This window comes from Salvelinus alpinus, chromosome 20 (assembly GCF_045679555.1).
Source record: "Salvelinus alpinus chromosome 20, SLU_Salpinus.1, whole genome shotgun sequence".
Lineage (NCBI taxonomy): Eukaryota > Metazoa > Chordata > Actinopteri > Salmoniformes > Salmonidae > Salvelinus > Salvelinus alpinus.
This window is the reverse complement of record NC_092105.1, coordinates 38,472,075-38,488,918: the sequence shown is the minus strand read 5'-3', so window position 1 is coordinate 38,488,918 and position 16,844 is coordinate 38,472,075. Positions and strand designations below refer to the sequence as shown.

Sequence of the window (16,844 nt, the reverse complement as noted above, 5' to 3'; positions counted from 1 at the left end):
CCACCAGCTGCATTAAGTACTGCAGTGCATCTCCTCCTCATGGACTGCCCCAGATGTGCCAGTTATTGCTGTGAGATGTTACCCCACTCTTCCACCAAGGCACCTGCAAGTTCCCAGACATTTTTCGGGGGAATGGCCCTAGTCCTCACTCTCCGATCCAACAGGTCCCAGACGTGCTCAATGGGATTGATATCCAGGCTCTTCGCTGGCCATGGTAGAACACTGACATTCCTGTCTTGCAGGAAATCACGCACAGAACGAGCAGTATGGCTGGTGGCATTGTCATGCTGGAGGGTCATGTCAGGATGAGCCTGCAGGAAGGGTACCACATGAGGGAGGAGGATGTCTTCCCTGTAACGCACAGTGTTGAGATTGCCTGCAATGACGACAAGCTCAGTCCGATGATGCTGTGACACACCGCCCCAGACCATGACGGACCCTCCACCTCCAAATCGATCCCGCTCCAGAGTACAGGTCTCGGTGTAACGCTCATTCCTTCGACGATAAACGCAAATCCGACCATCACCCCTGGTGAGACACAACCGTGACTCGTCAGTGAAGAGCACTTTTTGCCAGTCCTGTCTGGTCCAGCGACGGTGGGTTTGTGCCCATAGACGACGTTGCCGGTGATGTCTGGTGAGGACCTGCCTTACAACAGGCCTACAAGCCCTCAGTCCAGCCTCTCTCAGCCTATTGCGGACAGTCTGAGCACTGATGGAGGGATTGTGCATTCCTAGTGTATCTCGGGCAGTTGTTGTTGCCATCCTGTACCTGTTCCGCAGGTGTGATGTTTGCATGTACCGATCCTGTGTAGGTGTTCAACGTGGTCTGCCACTGCGAGGACGATCAGCTGTCCGTCCTGTCTCCCTGAAGTGCTGTCTTAGGCGTCTCGCAGTACGGACATTGCAATTTATTGCACTGGTCACATCTGCAGTCCTCATGCCTCCTTGCAGCATGCCTATGGCACGTTCACACAGATGAGCAGAGACCCTGGGCATCTTTCTTTTGGTGTTTTTCAGAGTCAGTAGAAAGGCCTCTTTAATGTCCTACGTTTTCATAACTGACCTTAATTGCCTACCGTCTGTAAGCTGTTCGTGTCTTAACGACCATTCCACAGGTGCATGTTCATTAATTGTTTATGGGTCATTGAACATGCATGGGAAACAGTGTTTAAACCCTTTACAATGAAGATCTGAAGTTTATTCGTAAAAATCCAATTATCTTTGAAAGACTGTGTCCTGAAAAAGGGATGTTTCTTTCTTTGCTGAGTTCGTCTTGACTTGCCTGGCTAAAGAATAGGTGAATAATATAATTGTACTAGTCTGCTTTACTTGTATCTAGTTGTGCTAATGTATACAGTGCCTATTATACAGTTGAAGTCGGAAGTTTACATACACTTAGGTTGGAGTCATTAAAACTCGTTTTTCAACCACTCCATAAATTTCTTGTTAACAAACTATATAGTTTTGGCAAGTCTGTTAGGACATCTACTTTGTGCATGACACAAGTAATTTTTCCAACAATTGTTTACAGACAGATTATTTCACTTATAATTCACTGTATCACAATTCCAGTGGGTCAGAAGTTTACATACACTAAGTTGACTGTGCCTTAAAACAGCTTGGAAAATTCCAGAAAATGATGTCATGGCTTTAGAAGCTTCTGATAGGCTAATTAACATAATTTGAGTCAATTGGAGGTGTACCTGTAGATGTATTTCAAGGCCTACCTTCAAACTCAGTGTCTCTTTGCTTGACATCATGGGAAAATCAAAAGAAGTCAGTGAAGACCTCAGAAAAAAATTGGTAGACCTCCACAAGTCTGCTTTATCCTTGTGAGCAATTTAAACCCCATGGGACCACGCAGCCGTCATACCACTCAGGAAGGAGACGCGTTCTGTCTCCTAGAGATGAACGTACTTTGGTGCGAAAAGTGCAAATCAATCCCAGAACAACAGCAAAGGGACTTGTGAAGATGCTGGAGGAAACGGGTACAAAAGTATCTATATCCACAGTAAAACGAGTCCTATATCAACATAACCTGAAAGGCATCTCAGCAAGGAAGAAGCCACTGCTCCAAAACCGCCATTAAAAAAGCCAGACTACGGTTTGCAACTGCACATTGGGACAAAGATCATACTTTTTGGAGAAATATCCTCTGGTCTGATGAAACAAAAATAGAACTGTTTGGCCATAATGACCATCGTTATGTTTGGAGGAAAAAGGGGGAGGCTTGCATGCCGAAGTACACCATCCCAACCGTGAAGCACGGGGGTGGCAGCATCATGTTGTGGGCGTGCTTTGCTGCAGGAGAGACTGGTGCACTTCACAAAATAGATGGCTTCATGAGGCAGGAAAATTATGTGGATATATTGAAGCAACATCTCAAGAAATCAGTCAGGAAGTTAAAGCTTGGTCGCAAATGGGTCTTCCAAATGGACAATGACCCCAAGCATACTTCCAAAGTTGTGGCAAAATGGCTTAAGGACAAAGTCAAGGTATTGGAGTGGCCATCACAAAGCCCTGACGTCAATTCTATAGAAAAGTTGTGGGCAGAACTGGAGAAGCATGTGAGCAAGGAGGCCTACAAACCTGACTCAGTTTCTCCAGCTCTGTCAGGAGGACTGGGCCAAAATTCACCCAACTTATGTGGGAGCAGGTGGAAGGCTACCTGAAACGTTTGACCTAAGTTCAACAAATTTAAAGGCAAAGCTACCAAATACTAATTGAGTGTATGTAAACTTCTGACCCACTGGGAATGTGATGAAACAAATAAAAGCTGAAATAAATAATTCTCTCTACTATTATTCTGACATTTCACCTTCTTAAAATAAAGTGGTGATCCTAACTGACCTAAGACAGGGAATTTTTACTAGGATTAAATGTCAGGAATTGTGAAACTGAGTTTAAATGTGTTTGGCTTAGGTGTATGTAAACTTCCGACTTCAACTGTAAGTATTCACCCCTCTTGGGTTTCTTCACATTTTATTGTTATAAAGTGGGATTAAAATGTACTTTTTTGTCAACAATCTACACAAACTACTCTTATTTCAAAATGAAAGAAAATTCCATGTTTCTTTTTAATTAAGTTGAAAACCAAATATACAGTATCTTGATTAGATCATCTACTTCCCTTAGTCAAATCATGTTAGAAACACCTTTTGGCAGTGATTACAGCTGTGAGTCTTGTTAGGCAAGTCTCTAAGAGCTTTGCGCTCTTGGATTGTGCAATATTTGCACATTTTTATTATTTTCAGAATTCTTTAAGCTCTGTCAAGTTGGTTGTTGATCATTGTTTGACAGCCATTTTTAAGTCTTGCCATAGATTTTTCAGACAGATTTAAGTGAAAACTAAATAGGCCTCAGGAACATTCACTGTCTTCTTGGTAAGCAACATAAGTGTAAATTTGGCCTTGTTTAAGGTTGTCTTCCCGAGAGGTACATTCGTCTCCTAGTGTCTGGTGGAAAGCAGACTAAACAAGGTTTTCTGTTTTTTAACCTGAAGCTCCCCAGTCGTTGCCGATGACAAGCATACCCATAACATGATGCAGCCACCACCATTCTTGAAAATATGTAGAGTGGTACTCGATGATGTATTGTGTTGGATTTGTCCCAAAGATAACTCTTTGTATTCAGCACAACAAGGAAATTACTTTGCAACATTTTTTTTGCAGTTATTACTTTAGTGTCTTTACAAACAGGATGCATTTTTTATTTTTTTTCGGTAAAGGATTTTTTATTTTCACTCTTTTATATTAGTATTGTGGAGTAACTACAATGTTGTTGATCCATCCTAAGTTTTCTCCTTTCACCTCCATTCTCCTTTCACCTCCTATAACTGTTTTAAAATTAGCATTGGCCTCATGGTGAAAACATCTTTACCATCTTCCAATCGATGCTCTTTGCGACGCATTGGAACAGCACCCTGGCCTTTGTGGTTTAATCTGTGCTTGAAATTCACTACTTGTCTGAGGGACCTTAAATGTAATTGTGTGTGGGATACAGAGATGGGGTAGTCATAAAATCATGTTAACCACCATTATTGCACATAGTGAGTCCATGTAACTTTTTATGTGATTTGTTAAGCACATTTTAACTACTGAACTTATTTAGGCTTGCCATAACAAAGTGGGTGACTACTACATTGACATTATTGAGCATTTTTGTCTAGATCAGTGACATTTTTTTTATTTTTTTTAATCCATTTCAATTCCACTTTGTAACCCAACAAAATGTGAAAAAATACAAGGGCGGTGAATACTTATGATAGGCACTGTAGTTGATCCTGTTCCTGGTCACAGAATGAAATAGAACAGAATATTCCCTCATAGTTAATATGATCGTGATGTTAATGACCATAGAATAACAACGATTTTGTAATAATGTTCTGACACTCCCAGATGACTTCTGTGGAAAGGGTGGTGGAGTACACAGAACTGGAGAGCGAAGCACCTTGGGAGACAGACAAACGGCCTCCGCCTGATTGGCCACAGCATGGTTTCATCACCTTCGACCAGGTCAACTTCTCCTACTATGCGGACAGTCCTCCGGTCCTAAAGGATATTACTGCGGTCTTCAGATCCAGAGAAAAGGTGCCCACTACATATTCTTCTGATATGTGTCCATGTTTACGACAATGCACAACACACCCCAACACAATTCAGTTGATATGCAGCCAGTGTAATAGGTGCGGTGCTGTTCTTCTCTGTGTGTCATTATTTTTCAAATCAATTATTTAGGGGACACCTTATTGTGCCGCTGATTCCCAAGGAATATACCATTTGTGATTCATGGAATACATATCATGCAATTAAGACTAGTCAAGTGGATCCATTTGTTCCCATTTGCATTCTAGGAGACCTGACGGTGACAACTGTTTATTCACTATATGAGAGAGAGGAGAGAAGATGAGAGGGAGAGAGGTAGAGATGGTTGAGGGTGATTGAAACCCAGCGTTTTAATGCAGGGGGTGTATTTTTGCATGGCCACGGTTCGCCAGGGCGGCTGATTTCACAATGGATGGGTTGATAAGTGAAGAGGCCTGGGCTCTGACAGCCCATGGGAGGGATCTTCACCCGATGCCGTGGGCCTGAACAGGCTTTGTGTGCATCCTGACAGTCCCCCTGAGACAACGCTTTCACAGGGAAACGAGCACCTATCTCGCACTCTGAACACTCCTCTCTCTCTCTCTCACACACACACACACACACACACACACACACACACACACACACACACACACACACACACACACACACACACACACATACACACACACACACAACATATGATTTGGTACATTTACTTTTAACTGTTAACTATTAATTTTCTTACATGTCTTACTATACATTTCCATACTTCCAGTGTAGTGATTCCACAAGGTGATTCATACATTTACTTTAGATAGCCTTTGCATTCTTTGTTTGAATCCAAGCGGCATTGTAATATTGCTGATTTTTAGTTAGTAGCTCATCGTTGGGAATCTGAATCCGAGCTTATAGGCTACTGTAGCAAGCGATATGTGATTGATCCATGCGGAACATGGCTGATAGCACCTACAGAAAAGACACTGAAATGCATACGTTACGATAGCATCTTATACTATCATATCAACTTCAGCGGTATTCTGCTGTTTTAATGTCACACGGCTTGTGGGGCTGTCACCTTAACAACTGATGTGCTGATATCAAACAGGAAGGAACATCTCAACAAAGAGAATCTCTCATTCTGTTGGAGAACTGGCCATGAAAGGCAAAGGTTCCATCATAAAGGACATAGATGATTCAGTTTACAATGGCGCAATGGGAAGTGAAGTAGACCTTGAATTTAGCACTTGGAAGTCAGCTTTATACATGGAAGTCTTGACATCAGATTTTATAGTAGAGAAAATGTGTTCAGAGAAAAACAAACTAACACTTTCTCTGTATGTTGAACTCTAGGTTGGCATCGTGGGGCGGACTGGCGCTGGTAAAAGCTCCCTGATCTCTGCTCTGTTCCGTCTGGCTGAACCTGATGGCAGGATTTCCATCGACGGCGTTCTCACCGCCGAGATCGGCCTGCATACCCTGCGCCAGAGAATCTCCATCATCCCCCAGGTATGTACGTTCTCTGCCCTCTCACTGCCTATTGTAGTCTATTGGCTAGGCTGCATTGTATAGCACATCTTTAGTTTCTTCAGCATAATCCTGGAAGTCCTTCGATAGGACATTTTCTATAGTACACATGACATGACTATGGAAGCTTTAGAATGGCCAAAGAACATTACCTCAGTCATTTGTAGAGCGTTGAGTAAAAACGTTAAAGCCTGAATGTGGGAGTTTCAGGGTTCTCTGACATGATCTATTATATATCTTTATCATTCCCCAGACATGATGCACATTCAGTGGGCTAGGTGAACTTCCATTGGTAACCCAAACTCTCCTCCTTTTGAGGTCTGGCCTGCTTTTTTACGTCCCTGTTGGTTTCAAAGCAACAACAGGCTGAGGAGAATTACAGTCGTCACTCAGGGGATTTTGGAAAGTGACACAAACGGATGCCTTGAGACAGTTTAACTTTTATTTCCGCTTGTTGAGAGTGATACGGCATTAGGAAAATGCCACCCCCTGGGTGAGTCAGCGCTCTGCGGCGGTGAAGACTCCCACAGCCCAGCTCTGAGAGGAGAGCAGAGCAGCTCTCTACCCGTCAGTGACAGGAGATTAGCCCTCTACCCCCGAAACATCAGCAAAGCTGCTTAGAAGACTTCTCTACCCATCCTCACAGTCTCACATAGGCCTACCAACATCATTTAGCCCAAGTGTTGAACATTTCACACACTGCAGCCAAGGTTTCCCCAAAACAAGTTCATTAAAGGTTTTTGGTGTGGCTTTGATGGGTTTCTATTATCAATAGTTTACCAGATTAACTTTCACTTCTGTATTACAGCTGGTTATGTTTTACCACTACCAGAGTTATGTCAAGGTAATGTTTTCCTATTGGACGCTGCTCGTTCTGACAGGGGGACAGCCAGTTGCATTATGGGGTAAAGCAGCAAACGGGGTGGGGAAAGAGGGGGCATATTTAGATGACTTCTGTTCTGAACTCCTAACTGAAACGTTGGCTTATCTAAGAGGAGCAGCACTGTATCTGTACACAAACCGAATAGAGATGATCTATCAGGTTCGATTATTGTCCTATTTTTCCGCTGTAAAAATTCAAGCATGAAAGACGCAGAGTATGATTTGCTATTACTAATATTACAAGGATTGGATTTCTTCTACTTATATTCCCATTTTTCACAACTTCCCTTAGAAACGGAAAAGGTCATTTGAACCCCCCCCCCCCCGTGTAAGTGATATTCACTCAGCCTTTTAAATGGAAAATGACTTGATATAAGATGCTTGTTGCCCTACCTTGTGATGTGGAATTCTCAGATTCTGATATGTATTCTATACATTGCCAGTGTGAACTTGTATTCTACAGCTCCCACCAGATTTGATTATGATAAACTTTTATTAGTATATGGCATTAAAGAAGAATCCATTTCAGGTTCTATTGAAATCTCAGGAATGACTTCACAGTAAAAAATGAATTCGGCGGCAAACAGAGGGCTTAGAATTGTTGGAGCACATAATCGGTCTTTGGAAAGCTGTGCTTGAAAGCAGTTTTTCCAACTTAACATTGAATCCTCAATTAAAGTGAGTCACAAAACTAGTTTGAATTGGGACTTGAGCTGGCTTAATGACAAGGCAGTCTGCTGGTGGCAGGGGTAAAGCTCATTGGGAGTAGAGAGGTGGAACAGTTTTTAGGCTGTAGAGAGAAAGGGATGAACTCCTGAATGCTTAAAATTCACAGCTCTGTTTTCAAGGAATCCGCTCAAAGTTAAACACTTGCCATGGGTTTCGAGACTGACACAAAAGTCTGTGTGTGTGCACGTGTGCGTTGTCTTCTCAACCTCATGTTAGTGGTGCTGTCACAGTGTTGGCTCAGAGCCTATGACCTGCATCAAAGCAGCCAACGGGGCATGGGTGATATGAGTCACACTCACACAACAGTATTCTTCTAACCACGAGACATGATTATGAGGATCACAACAGCAGTAAACACCTAGTGAGTCTTTCCAGTCACTGTGTGCTTCACTCCTGTTCCTGGCCGTATCTCGCAGTTGCCAGGTGAACGTTCTTCTCTTGATAGGTCAGATTAGCGTCTTGAGTAAACTTGATTTATTATCGTCTTCCCTCCACTGCATTGTGGATTGACCGTTTCTCCATATCCTCCTTTATCTCTATTGCTACTACACAGGCCTATACAGACTCGTTAATGTTTTTTTAAAGGGTCATTATGTCCTTTTAAAGCCTCATAAACTCTGTTGTGTGTCGCAGAAGAAAATCCCTCAAGTGTTTACTTAGTGATAAAACAATGAGGAAATGATCCTGTGGAAATGTAATGTAGCTTTATATTGTTCTGTGAATGCTGTGACGTTTTGTTTATGGCTCGAAAGGAGAGTCCCCTGTAAGTAATATTTTTTTTAAAATCGCTTTTATGTTGGGCTAGGATTTCTGAATAAATATCTTCTAAAGAGACTTGGCATGAGGACGTGTAGCTGTGCTCCTGTTTGCCAGGTTTACAGCAAACACAAGGGCATGCTGGAACAGTGCCTTCAGAGTGGCGAGCTATTTTGACTGCACTATAATAAAGAGCTGTATTTGCTCTCTTAAGGGTGGTTGTATGCCTGAACCTTGATACAGGTGTGTAGCTCACTGTAAATACACAGAGCTCCCACAGAACTACTCCAAGCTGTTAAAAAAAAATATATATAATGGAGAAAAGTCAGCCAACTGAAGGATAACTCCTTTTTACTCATGCACACATTTGTCAACTAAAAACTAGGGATGTTGATATAAACTTTTTCAACTGTAATTTAGAGAGGGCTCATCTAACTTCATGAATTTGAATGAACATTGTGATTTTTCTTTTTTTTTACAGCTTTTTGAGAGATTTAAACATTTATGACTATAGTTTACCTTTTAGGTCATTTGTGAAATGTTTTATGATTTACATGCACCTTTTCTATGTCCAGACAACCTCTATACAGATCCTCTGCTCTCAAACAAGACCACAGCACAAGCTACGGTTTTCCAAAGTAAAAAAGATCAACTTAGCGTTGGCTAGTGGGCCGGAGCCGAGTATTGAATCGGGCTCCTGAGTGTGGCATTGCAGGCCCCATTGTGAACACCTCTCCCTCACACGTAGCGCCGCTCTATACAGCCTGTCTTAACCCTCTTCAAACGTCTCCCCCTCGTCATTATCCTAACTGGCCATGGCCTTCTCTTTCTATATCCATCCGTCCCCATGCAGGACCCGGTTCTCTTCACGGGCACCATGAGGAAGAATCTGGACCCTTTCAGCCAGCACACAGACGAGGACCTGTGGAATGCACTGGGAGAGGTACTCCAGCGTGGGCTCTGAATGCTTCCCCCTCAGAGGCTCATGGGGGGATCCCTCTGTCCCCCTCCACAATGCTGCCATTCAGCCTCCCTGCTCGCCACAAGTCATGGGGGGGAAATCCCATTAGGGCCGTGGGGCCCAGCTCAATGTGCGGCTTGTAACTGGGTGCCATTCAAAGTGCTGGGGAGATGTGTTGTGCTGCGTTTGCCAGTTAGGCACTAGAGGATGAAGGCAGGGTTCCCCCACAGTGAAGGGCTCCAGCTCCTGCTCCCCAGTCTCCCCGCTCCTCAATGGGTTTGCTGGCCTGGATTAAAGCAAGAGGCTGGTCACAAGGGAGCGGTGGCCAAGGTCATCAGTGGACCTGGCCCTGCATTGTGCCAGCCGGTTAATGGGTGTGTGTTGGATGTTTTTTAAGATACCCCCCCGGGAGGCCTTTCTACAGGGGTAATGGAGGGTCCCTGCTTCCTCTCCCTGCAGGTGCAGCTGAGGACCGTGGTGGAGGAGCTGCCTGGGAGGCTGGAGACCGTGCTGGCTGAGTCGGGCTCCAACTTCAGCGTGGGGCAGAGGCAGCTAGTCTGTCTGGCCAGGGCCATCCTCAGACGGAACAAAATCCTCATCATCGATGAGGCCACCGCTAACGTGGACCCCAGGTGAGAACACTTTGAACACTTTGACCCACATATTTGTGCTAGTTCTCATTGTAGTGTTGTAACTCAGTCCCATACATCATATTCCATTTTAGGACAAACACATAATATAGAGGTAAAAATATCAAGGTTTAACACCTTGATGATTAAAGGTATGGCCCCTGGTTCTCTGACACTGTAACTCTATCCCATTTTACTTTAGTACAGCTGCACATACCTGGCTAAGGATTAGCCATTGTTTTGATGTGTAAAGTAAAATCCCTGCCCAGGGGTGTGTAGGAAGAATGTATTGTTTCTGCATGGATGCCGAGGTATTCTCTTCCCCTGCTCCTTTAGAACCGACGGCCTTATCCAGCAGACCATCCGGGAGAAGTTCAGGGAGTGTACTGTGCTCACCATCGCCCACCGACTCAACACTATCATCGACTGTGACCGGATCCTGGTGAGGCCTCCCTCCAGTGTTAAGTAACCATGTGGCTAGCACTGTGTGTGCATTTTCTTCACTGAGCCATTCACAGTACACTCAATATGAAAAAGCTTGCACATATTTCTGCTTCCTACTATACAGTAGAGATCTTCACGGATCCACCTGTACCCGAGACCCGATCCGGGAACCGAGCAGGTCCGGATCCAGAATATGTGTAATTTTAACTGACTTGTCCGGAGAGACCCATGCAGATCCGACCGCGACGGGGAGAGGGAGAGACTCTTTTTACATGTAACTTGTTGTTGTTGGCCAATCATAAGTCATCAAAGCGACAATAGGCTACAGTCATAGAACCTCCGTGTGGGGAAAAAGGTTTGAGATATTTAATCAATGGATTATAATCAATAGAGATATATAATCAATGGAAGATGGATTTAAAGTGATGGAATTAAAAGTTAAAGGAGAAGGATAGGCTACAACGACCTAGAGCCAAAAAGTAGGCTGCTACTTTATATTCTGAATGGAGTTGTTTGTAACTGTGTAGGACGAGAGAGTGTATGCAGCCTCAATTAGCTTAACTAGCTTCTCGCGGTTTGATGCAGTCAAGACGTGTACTACGTAATCATATTGACTTTACAACCAGCCCAGTCAGTGAAGTACTAAGAGTTTAGCTTTAAGTAACAGCCGGCCCCATTACTCCCTAATCTCACCCTCTCTTAGTGGGGCCAGGTGGGCAGAGACTGAGAAGTGACCAGGCCAGCCCGTGCCCCCCATGCCCTCGTGCCAGTTGATCTTTGGCCTCTTCTAGCCCACTGCCTGCAGAGGTGCCAATTAGTGCCATTTGTGGCAGCATTTGTTTCCTGTCCTCCAGGACACTGGCTGACCCGGTAAATGGCTGTTGAGATGGGCAAGAGGAAAAGCCAAATGTCACACAGCGGGAACGTTTCCACACCTGTCCCCGTGTCAAACGCCCCCAGATTGTCACGCTGTTTGATAGAACAGATTTGGGACCCACCTGAATTGCCTCGTCCAAATGATTAAGCGACACCCCTGATGAATGAAAGAGTTTTCTTGAGTAGGAAACTCTTTGGCCTGCATATGTTCTACGGAGCTAGCTAAGGTAGAGAAATACAGTGTTCTGTTGTTGTTCACACAATGCTATGTGTTACTGTTCCAAAATGAGGCTTAAGATGTAACAGAGTGGGCTTTGCCTATTTTCAGGAGATCTCGCTCCTTTTAAAGGGAGACCGAATGTAATGCTAGGCCTTTATGGAGCTCCTTGAATAAGAGCTATTCTTTGCCTGTTTTACATTGCATGTGATGACAGAGACATGATGGTAATTTTCTGAAGCGTGCTGAAGGTGTGATTGTTGCCTTTGACACAGTTGAGGACCACCCTTGCGGTGCTGAAATGCATGCATGGATAAATGCATGGATAACCTTGCTTAGGCCTGATCTTCTGTCTGACACCGTCAGCGCACACTTTCACAGCAGCTACAGGGAATGTCCACAGCCCCGTCAGGCAATAACAAGCCCTGGTGTTTGTTGTTGGCGTGAGTCACATGAAATGGATGGTTCCGAGACAGCAGAGAACTACTGTTTCTCACTCGACCTCTATTGTCTTGTGTGGATCACTCACCAGTGAAACAGCTGAAAGGCTAGTTTTTAAGTATTAAAGTATATAGGCTGTGTGGCTCACGCCCTACTACTCTCTCCTGTGTCTGATTGCAGGTTCTAGATGCTGGGAGGATCCAGGAATATGATGAGCCCTACGTTCTGCTTCAGAACCAGGAAGGAGTGTTCTACCAGACGGTCCAGCAGACAGGCAAGGCAGAGGCAGCCTCCCTGCTCCATGCAGCCAAACAGGTAACCAACCCAACCAACCCCGCCCTCCTCCTTTGTCCTAACTCAGTCAGCACTCTTAGTGCACACAGCTACACTCACCCTAATCCTTATAACACACGCCTTATAACAACTGGCGTCCCTTTGCCCAAAACAACAGTCAGTCGTACACACAAGGGAGTTCTGTGAATATTTGTACTGAAAGTGTGTAATGCTGTTTATGTAGCTGCATTTCTATATTCTATACCATAAGTTTTAATTTCATGCGAAAAATGTCCCTTTTGTCATTTTACATGACTCTGATATTATCTAATGAATCGTCCGTGTAATCTATTTCCAAAAATGTAATTTTGAAATCATTTCAGAGATCATTCTAGAAAAGCAGCTTTCTTTGCTCTTTATCTATTTTGAAATATTGGGTTTTAACTTTGTCTCGATTTGGGATAAACTTCCTATGGGGATTACTGTAATAGAGCACATCCTTATATTTTTTGCTTTGAAATTCATTTGTGATGTATTTCCCCTTCAGCCACTCTCCAGATAAGGGCTGGGTAGCTATTCATCGTTCAATTCCATTTTTATGTGCATCTGTCAGGGACTACAGATACGATATTGCAACTTCAAACAGGTCTTTGTGAAATAAGAAAAAGTAGGCATCATTTCATTTTCTCTCTGTCCCTGGTACAAATTTATCAGGAGAACTGAATCTCCCCAGCCACAGACTGAAATGGGTAAAATACTGATTTCAAAGACTCAGCACACTGTCGTATTATTTGGTATCGTCTTCTCCTGCACAGTGGCGGATTGGTAGAGACATTGTTCAGGCCCTTACGTCTCCTTTCTTTATTGTGGGTTGCTCTCTCCAGATCAGATTACTCCAACTCCCAGAACCGCTCTCTAGCACCACTTATTAAATACTGAGACGTCTCACAAACCGAGTGGGAACTTTCTATAGTTGTCAGTCAAGGTTTAAATACATTAAATCATCTGATACCAACCTCTCGTTCCTTTTGTCTGAGCAGAATGAGAATCCCTGAGTTGGGAGTGTATCTGATATTGTGGCTAACCGTTTTCACCTGTTTTCCCCTCTCTGTGTGCTTTCGTGTTGCCAAAATACTTGGTTTGTCATTGCCTCTTTGTGCCGGCTGGAACTAGATAAAAGGACACCTCTTGGCTCTCTGTGGAAAACAACAGTATTTCAATAGCCATTTTAAATGCGTGTTTTGTACGTATCAAGATCATTTTGCTTTAGATGTTGTATCTGTGATAAATTGTCATGTTAAACAGCATAGTCCGTAAGAAACCAGTGTGTTTGAAGTCTACATTAATGTTGTGATTATCGCCGAAGTATTTCAAAGTTCTTACGAGACCAAAATAACCACTTTGCGTGCTCCTGTGGGAGACAAATTCCTCAATCCAGTCTGAGATCCATCCTAAATCAGCCATTCACAGATTCTACCTCAAACGACAAGCTACAGTAGAATCTGTGTGACTCTGCTCTCCTTATACCTTTTCAGGTTCATATGAACAAAAGCCATCCCAATGTGATCAACGGACTGACGGACCTGAGACCGTCCGAGGGGAGCTGTGTCATCTTTGAGACGGCCCTGTGACACCGTTGTCTGACCTTTTCACCCCTGTAATGTGGCCCTCTGTGCTGGCCACACCATGAGGATGCCTCACACACTGTACCAGAGGTGACCAAATATTATCCAGCTCTTGATTTCACAATGCCTTCTTCAACACCGCTGGCAAAGGTGTGGCGATCAGGCGTTTTGCTTTAGCACTTTTCAGTTATATGGGGCAGTGCCCCACCAGTTATGATTTGGGTTAATACTTATTTTTAAATACGCAAAAGTGTTAAAACAGGGACTAAGTAGGCCTACTGTTTTTTTATTAAATTTTTTTAGACTCACCTGCCTTGCCTCCTAATCTGTCAATTCGCACACTATGTACTTCTCATCAGAGTGCTGTGTGGGTGTTGACCTGTCAGATTCATGAAAATCACAGGTCACGCGAATCAGGCATGACGCACGTCTATAGACTCGGATATTATTTTAGCAAACAAGGTAAGAACTCACTCCCGACAGACCCAAGCAAAACCTCTTTACAGAAACATTGTAGCAGCCTACACCTAAACATTAGTGATCTGACATGCTGTATCAGTCTGAGCAACTGTAGGCCTCTATGCGACCTGTCCCATCTGGCTAGGGGAAATGAAGCGGTAACGTTCACAGCCTAAGCCAATTTATTTGTGTTAAGAGAAATTGTGAATATGATCCAATTTGGGATGGAACTTTTGGGGGGGGGGGGGGGTAGTGGCCATTTCAATCCCTGGGCCTGCCCTACAGCGTTTCCAATGGAAGGAAAGCGGTGAGAAGCAGTGGGCAGGGGAACGTTTGGGGGTGACGGGAGCTGAACAGGGTGGGACTAAAGTTGGGCAAATTGTATCACGACGCGAGATATGTTTGGTTGTGTTCAAATCAAAATCCCCTGCCTAATGGAACAGCCAAAGAGAAGGCCAACTTTCCTAACAACTTTCCTAACTGCCAAAAATGCCTTTCACTTAAACAATAGGGATAAACAAGAAATATTAGTTTTAGGCTTAGCCTACTGGAATTCCTTACATTCTTGTTGTTTTCAGTAAAACAAAATCACCTGGGGCGACTTTAGAGCAAGCTCAACTTGCCCGACTGCTCAGTTCACTTGCCCCAGGCAATAGGGCAACCCTTAAGGTTCCTGCTATAACTAGGTTCTGGAGTTTTACCTGTTTACCATCAGGAGAAGAAAAATTATTCCCCAGCCCTCTGGGAGCTGTGGTGCCACCTCGGTGTGTCACGTGATCAGCATACATAGGCTATGGGTCCATAACTGCCCAGGAGCAATTGTTTGAAGCAATGTGTGCCTTTTATTGAAACAAATGACTGGTTGTGTTGTATTGATTGTTTTGCGATATTTGTTTTTGTATGTGTGTTGCATGGCCCCTGGGGTAGGATTATTCACAATCCTGCATTTGGTTGCATGTAAAGATTTAGGGGTGTTGAGTGTATAAAAAAGTAGCTTATACTGGTTGGATACACATTTTAGGTTATTCCGAATAAAACCTACCTAGCTGACAGTGGGTTTGACCAGTGAGTGAATAGTTTTTAAGTCAAATTTGATTTTGTACTTGTTTAAAAATAGAAGAGGATACATGTCTTATTGTTTTCAATAATCATTGTGCCTTGATCAGAATATCGATCCTTTGTAATTGCACTGTGTTCATTGATTGTCTTTTAAGACCAGATTTGGTCTTCTTGCACTCTGCGTAGAATGACTATTGCTACCTCTGTTTTTGGAATAAAGCTGTGGATGAAAAGCAGGTCAGAAGTAGATGGTTTGTGTGTTCGCATGTATACTAGATGACCACTCAAAGAGCTTATGAAATGATGCGAAAGGCATGAATGCTTTTGAAGAAAATCCTTGTGTGTACTATCAACATGTTTTTCCCCACTCTGATCATCTGAGCTACATATGCTGCTTATGTTATATGTATGCGGTTATGGAACTGTAACCATTGATTCACTGTTTCAGTTTGTGGGACTACTACCATCAGATGATTGACTCTTAAACTTTATCAATAAGCCATGCAACAAATCAAGACACCATATGACCGTTAAAGATGCAATATGAATGTAATCCAATGAATAAAAACTGTATTAGTTGAATACTTAGACAATTATTATTATTTATTTTAATTTTGCTTAGCTTTTTTATGATCTTGCCATGAGTAAATATATGGAACAAAAATATAAACGCAACATGTACAGTCTTGGTCCCATGTTTTAATGAGCTGAAATAAAAGATCCCAGAACTTTCCCATTCGCACAAAAAGCTTATTTCTCAAAATGTTGGTGCACAAATGTGTTTACATCCCTGTTAGTGAGCATATCACCTCTCCTAAGATAATCCATCCACCTGACAGTTGTGGCATATCAAGAAGCTGATTAAACAGCATGAGCATTACACAGGTGCACCTTGTGCTGGGGGCAATACAAGGCCAATCTAAAATGTGCCGTTAAGTCGCACAACACAATGCCACAGATGCCTCAAGTTTTGAGAGAGTGTACAATTGGCAAGCTGACTGCAGGAATGTCCACCAGAGCTGTTGTAAGTGAAAGTAATTTTTCTCCACCATAAGCCGCCTCCAATGTTTTAGAGAATTTGGCAGTACGTCCAACTGGCCTCACAACCACAGACCACGTGTATGGCATTGTGTGGGCGAGCAGTTTGCTGATGTCAACGTTGTAAACAGAATGTCCCATGGTAGCGGTGGGGTTATGGTTAAGGGCAGGCATAAGCTACGGACAACAAACACAATTATATTTCATCAATGGCAATTTGAATGCACAGAGATACCGTGACGAGATCCTGAGGCCCATTGTCATGTCATCTTATGTTTCTGCATGGTAATTCACGGTCCAATGTCGCAAGGATCTGAACACCATTCCTGGAAGCTGAAAATGT

The 16,844-nt window shown here is 43.4% G+C and overlaps 1 protein-coding gene across 2 annotated transcripts in view; it reads left to right on the top strand.

Annotated features, from left to right (window-relative positions):
* Positions 1–16,195, top strand: part of LOC139546805 (ATP-binding cassette sub-family C member 4-like) — a 52,543-nt gene extending 36,348 nt beyond the window's left edge. For both annotated transcript variants that reach the window (XM_071355600.1, XM_071355599.1), the window contains 7 exons: positions 4,400–4,591; positions 5,939–6,094; positions 9,333–9,422; positions 9,900–10,072; positions 10,406–10,511; positions 12,228–12,362; positions 13,856–16,195. In XM_071355600.1, coding sequence (XP_071211701.1) covers positions 4,400–4,591; positions 5,939–6,094; positions 9,333–9,422; positions 9,900–10,072; positions 10,406–10,511; positions 12,228–12,362; positions 13,856–13,951 — 948 coding nt within the window. In that variant the 3' untranslated portion in view covers positions 13,952–16,195. The remainder of the gene's footprint in view (positions 1–4,399; positions 4,592–5,938; positions 6,095–9,332; positions 9,423–9,899; positions 10,073–10,405; positions 10,512–12,227; positions 12,363–13,855) is intronic.
* The last annotated feature ends 649 nt before the right edge of the window (positions 16,196–16,844 follow it).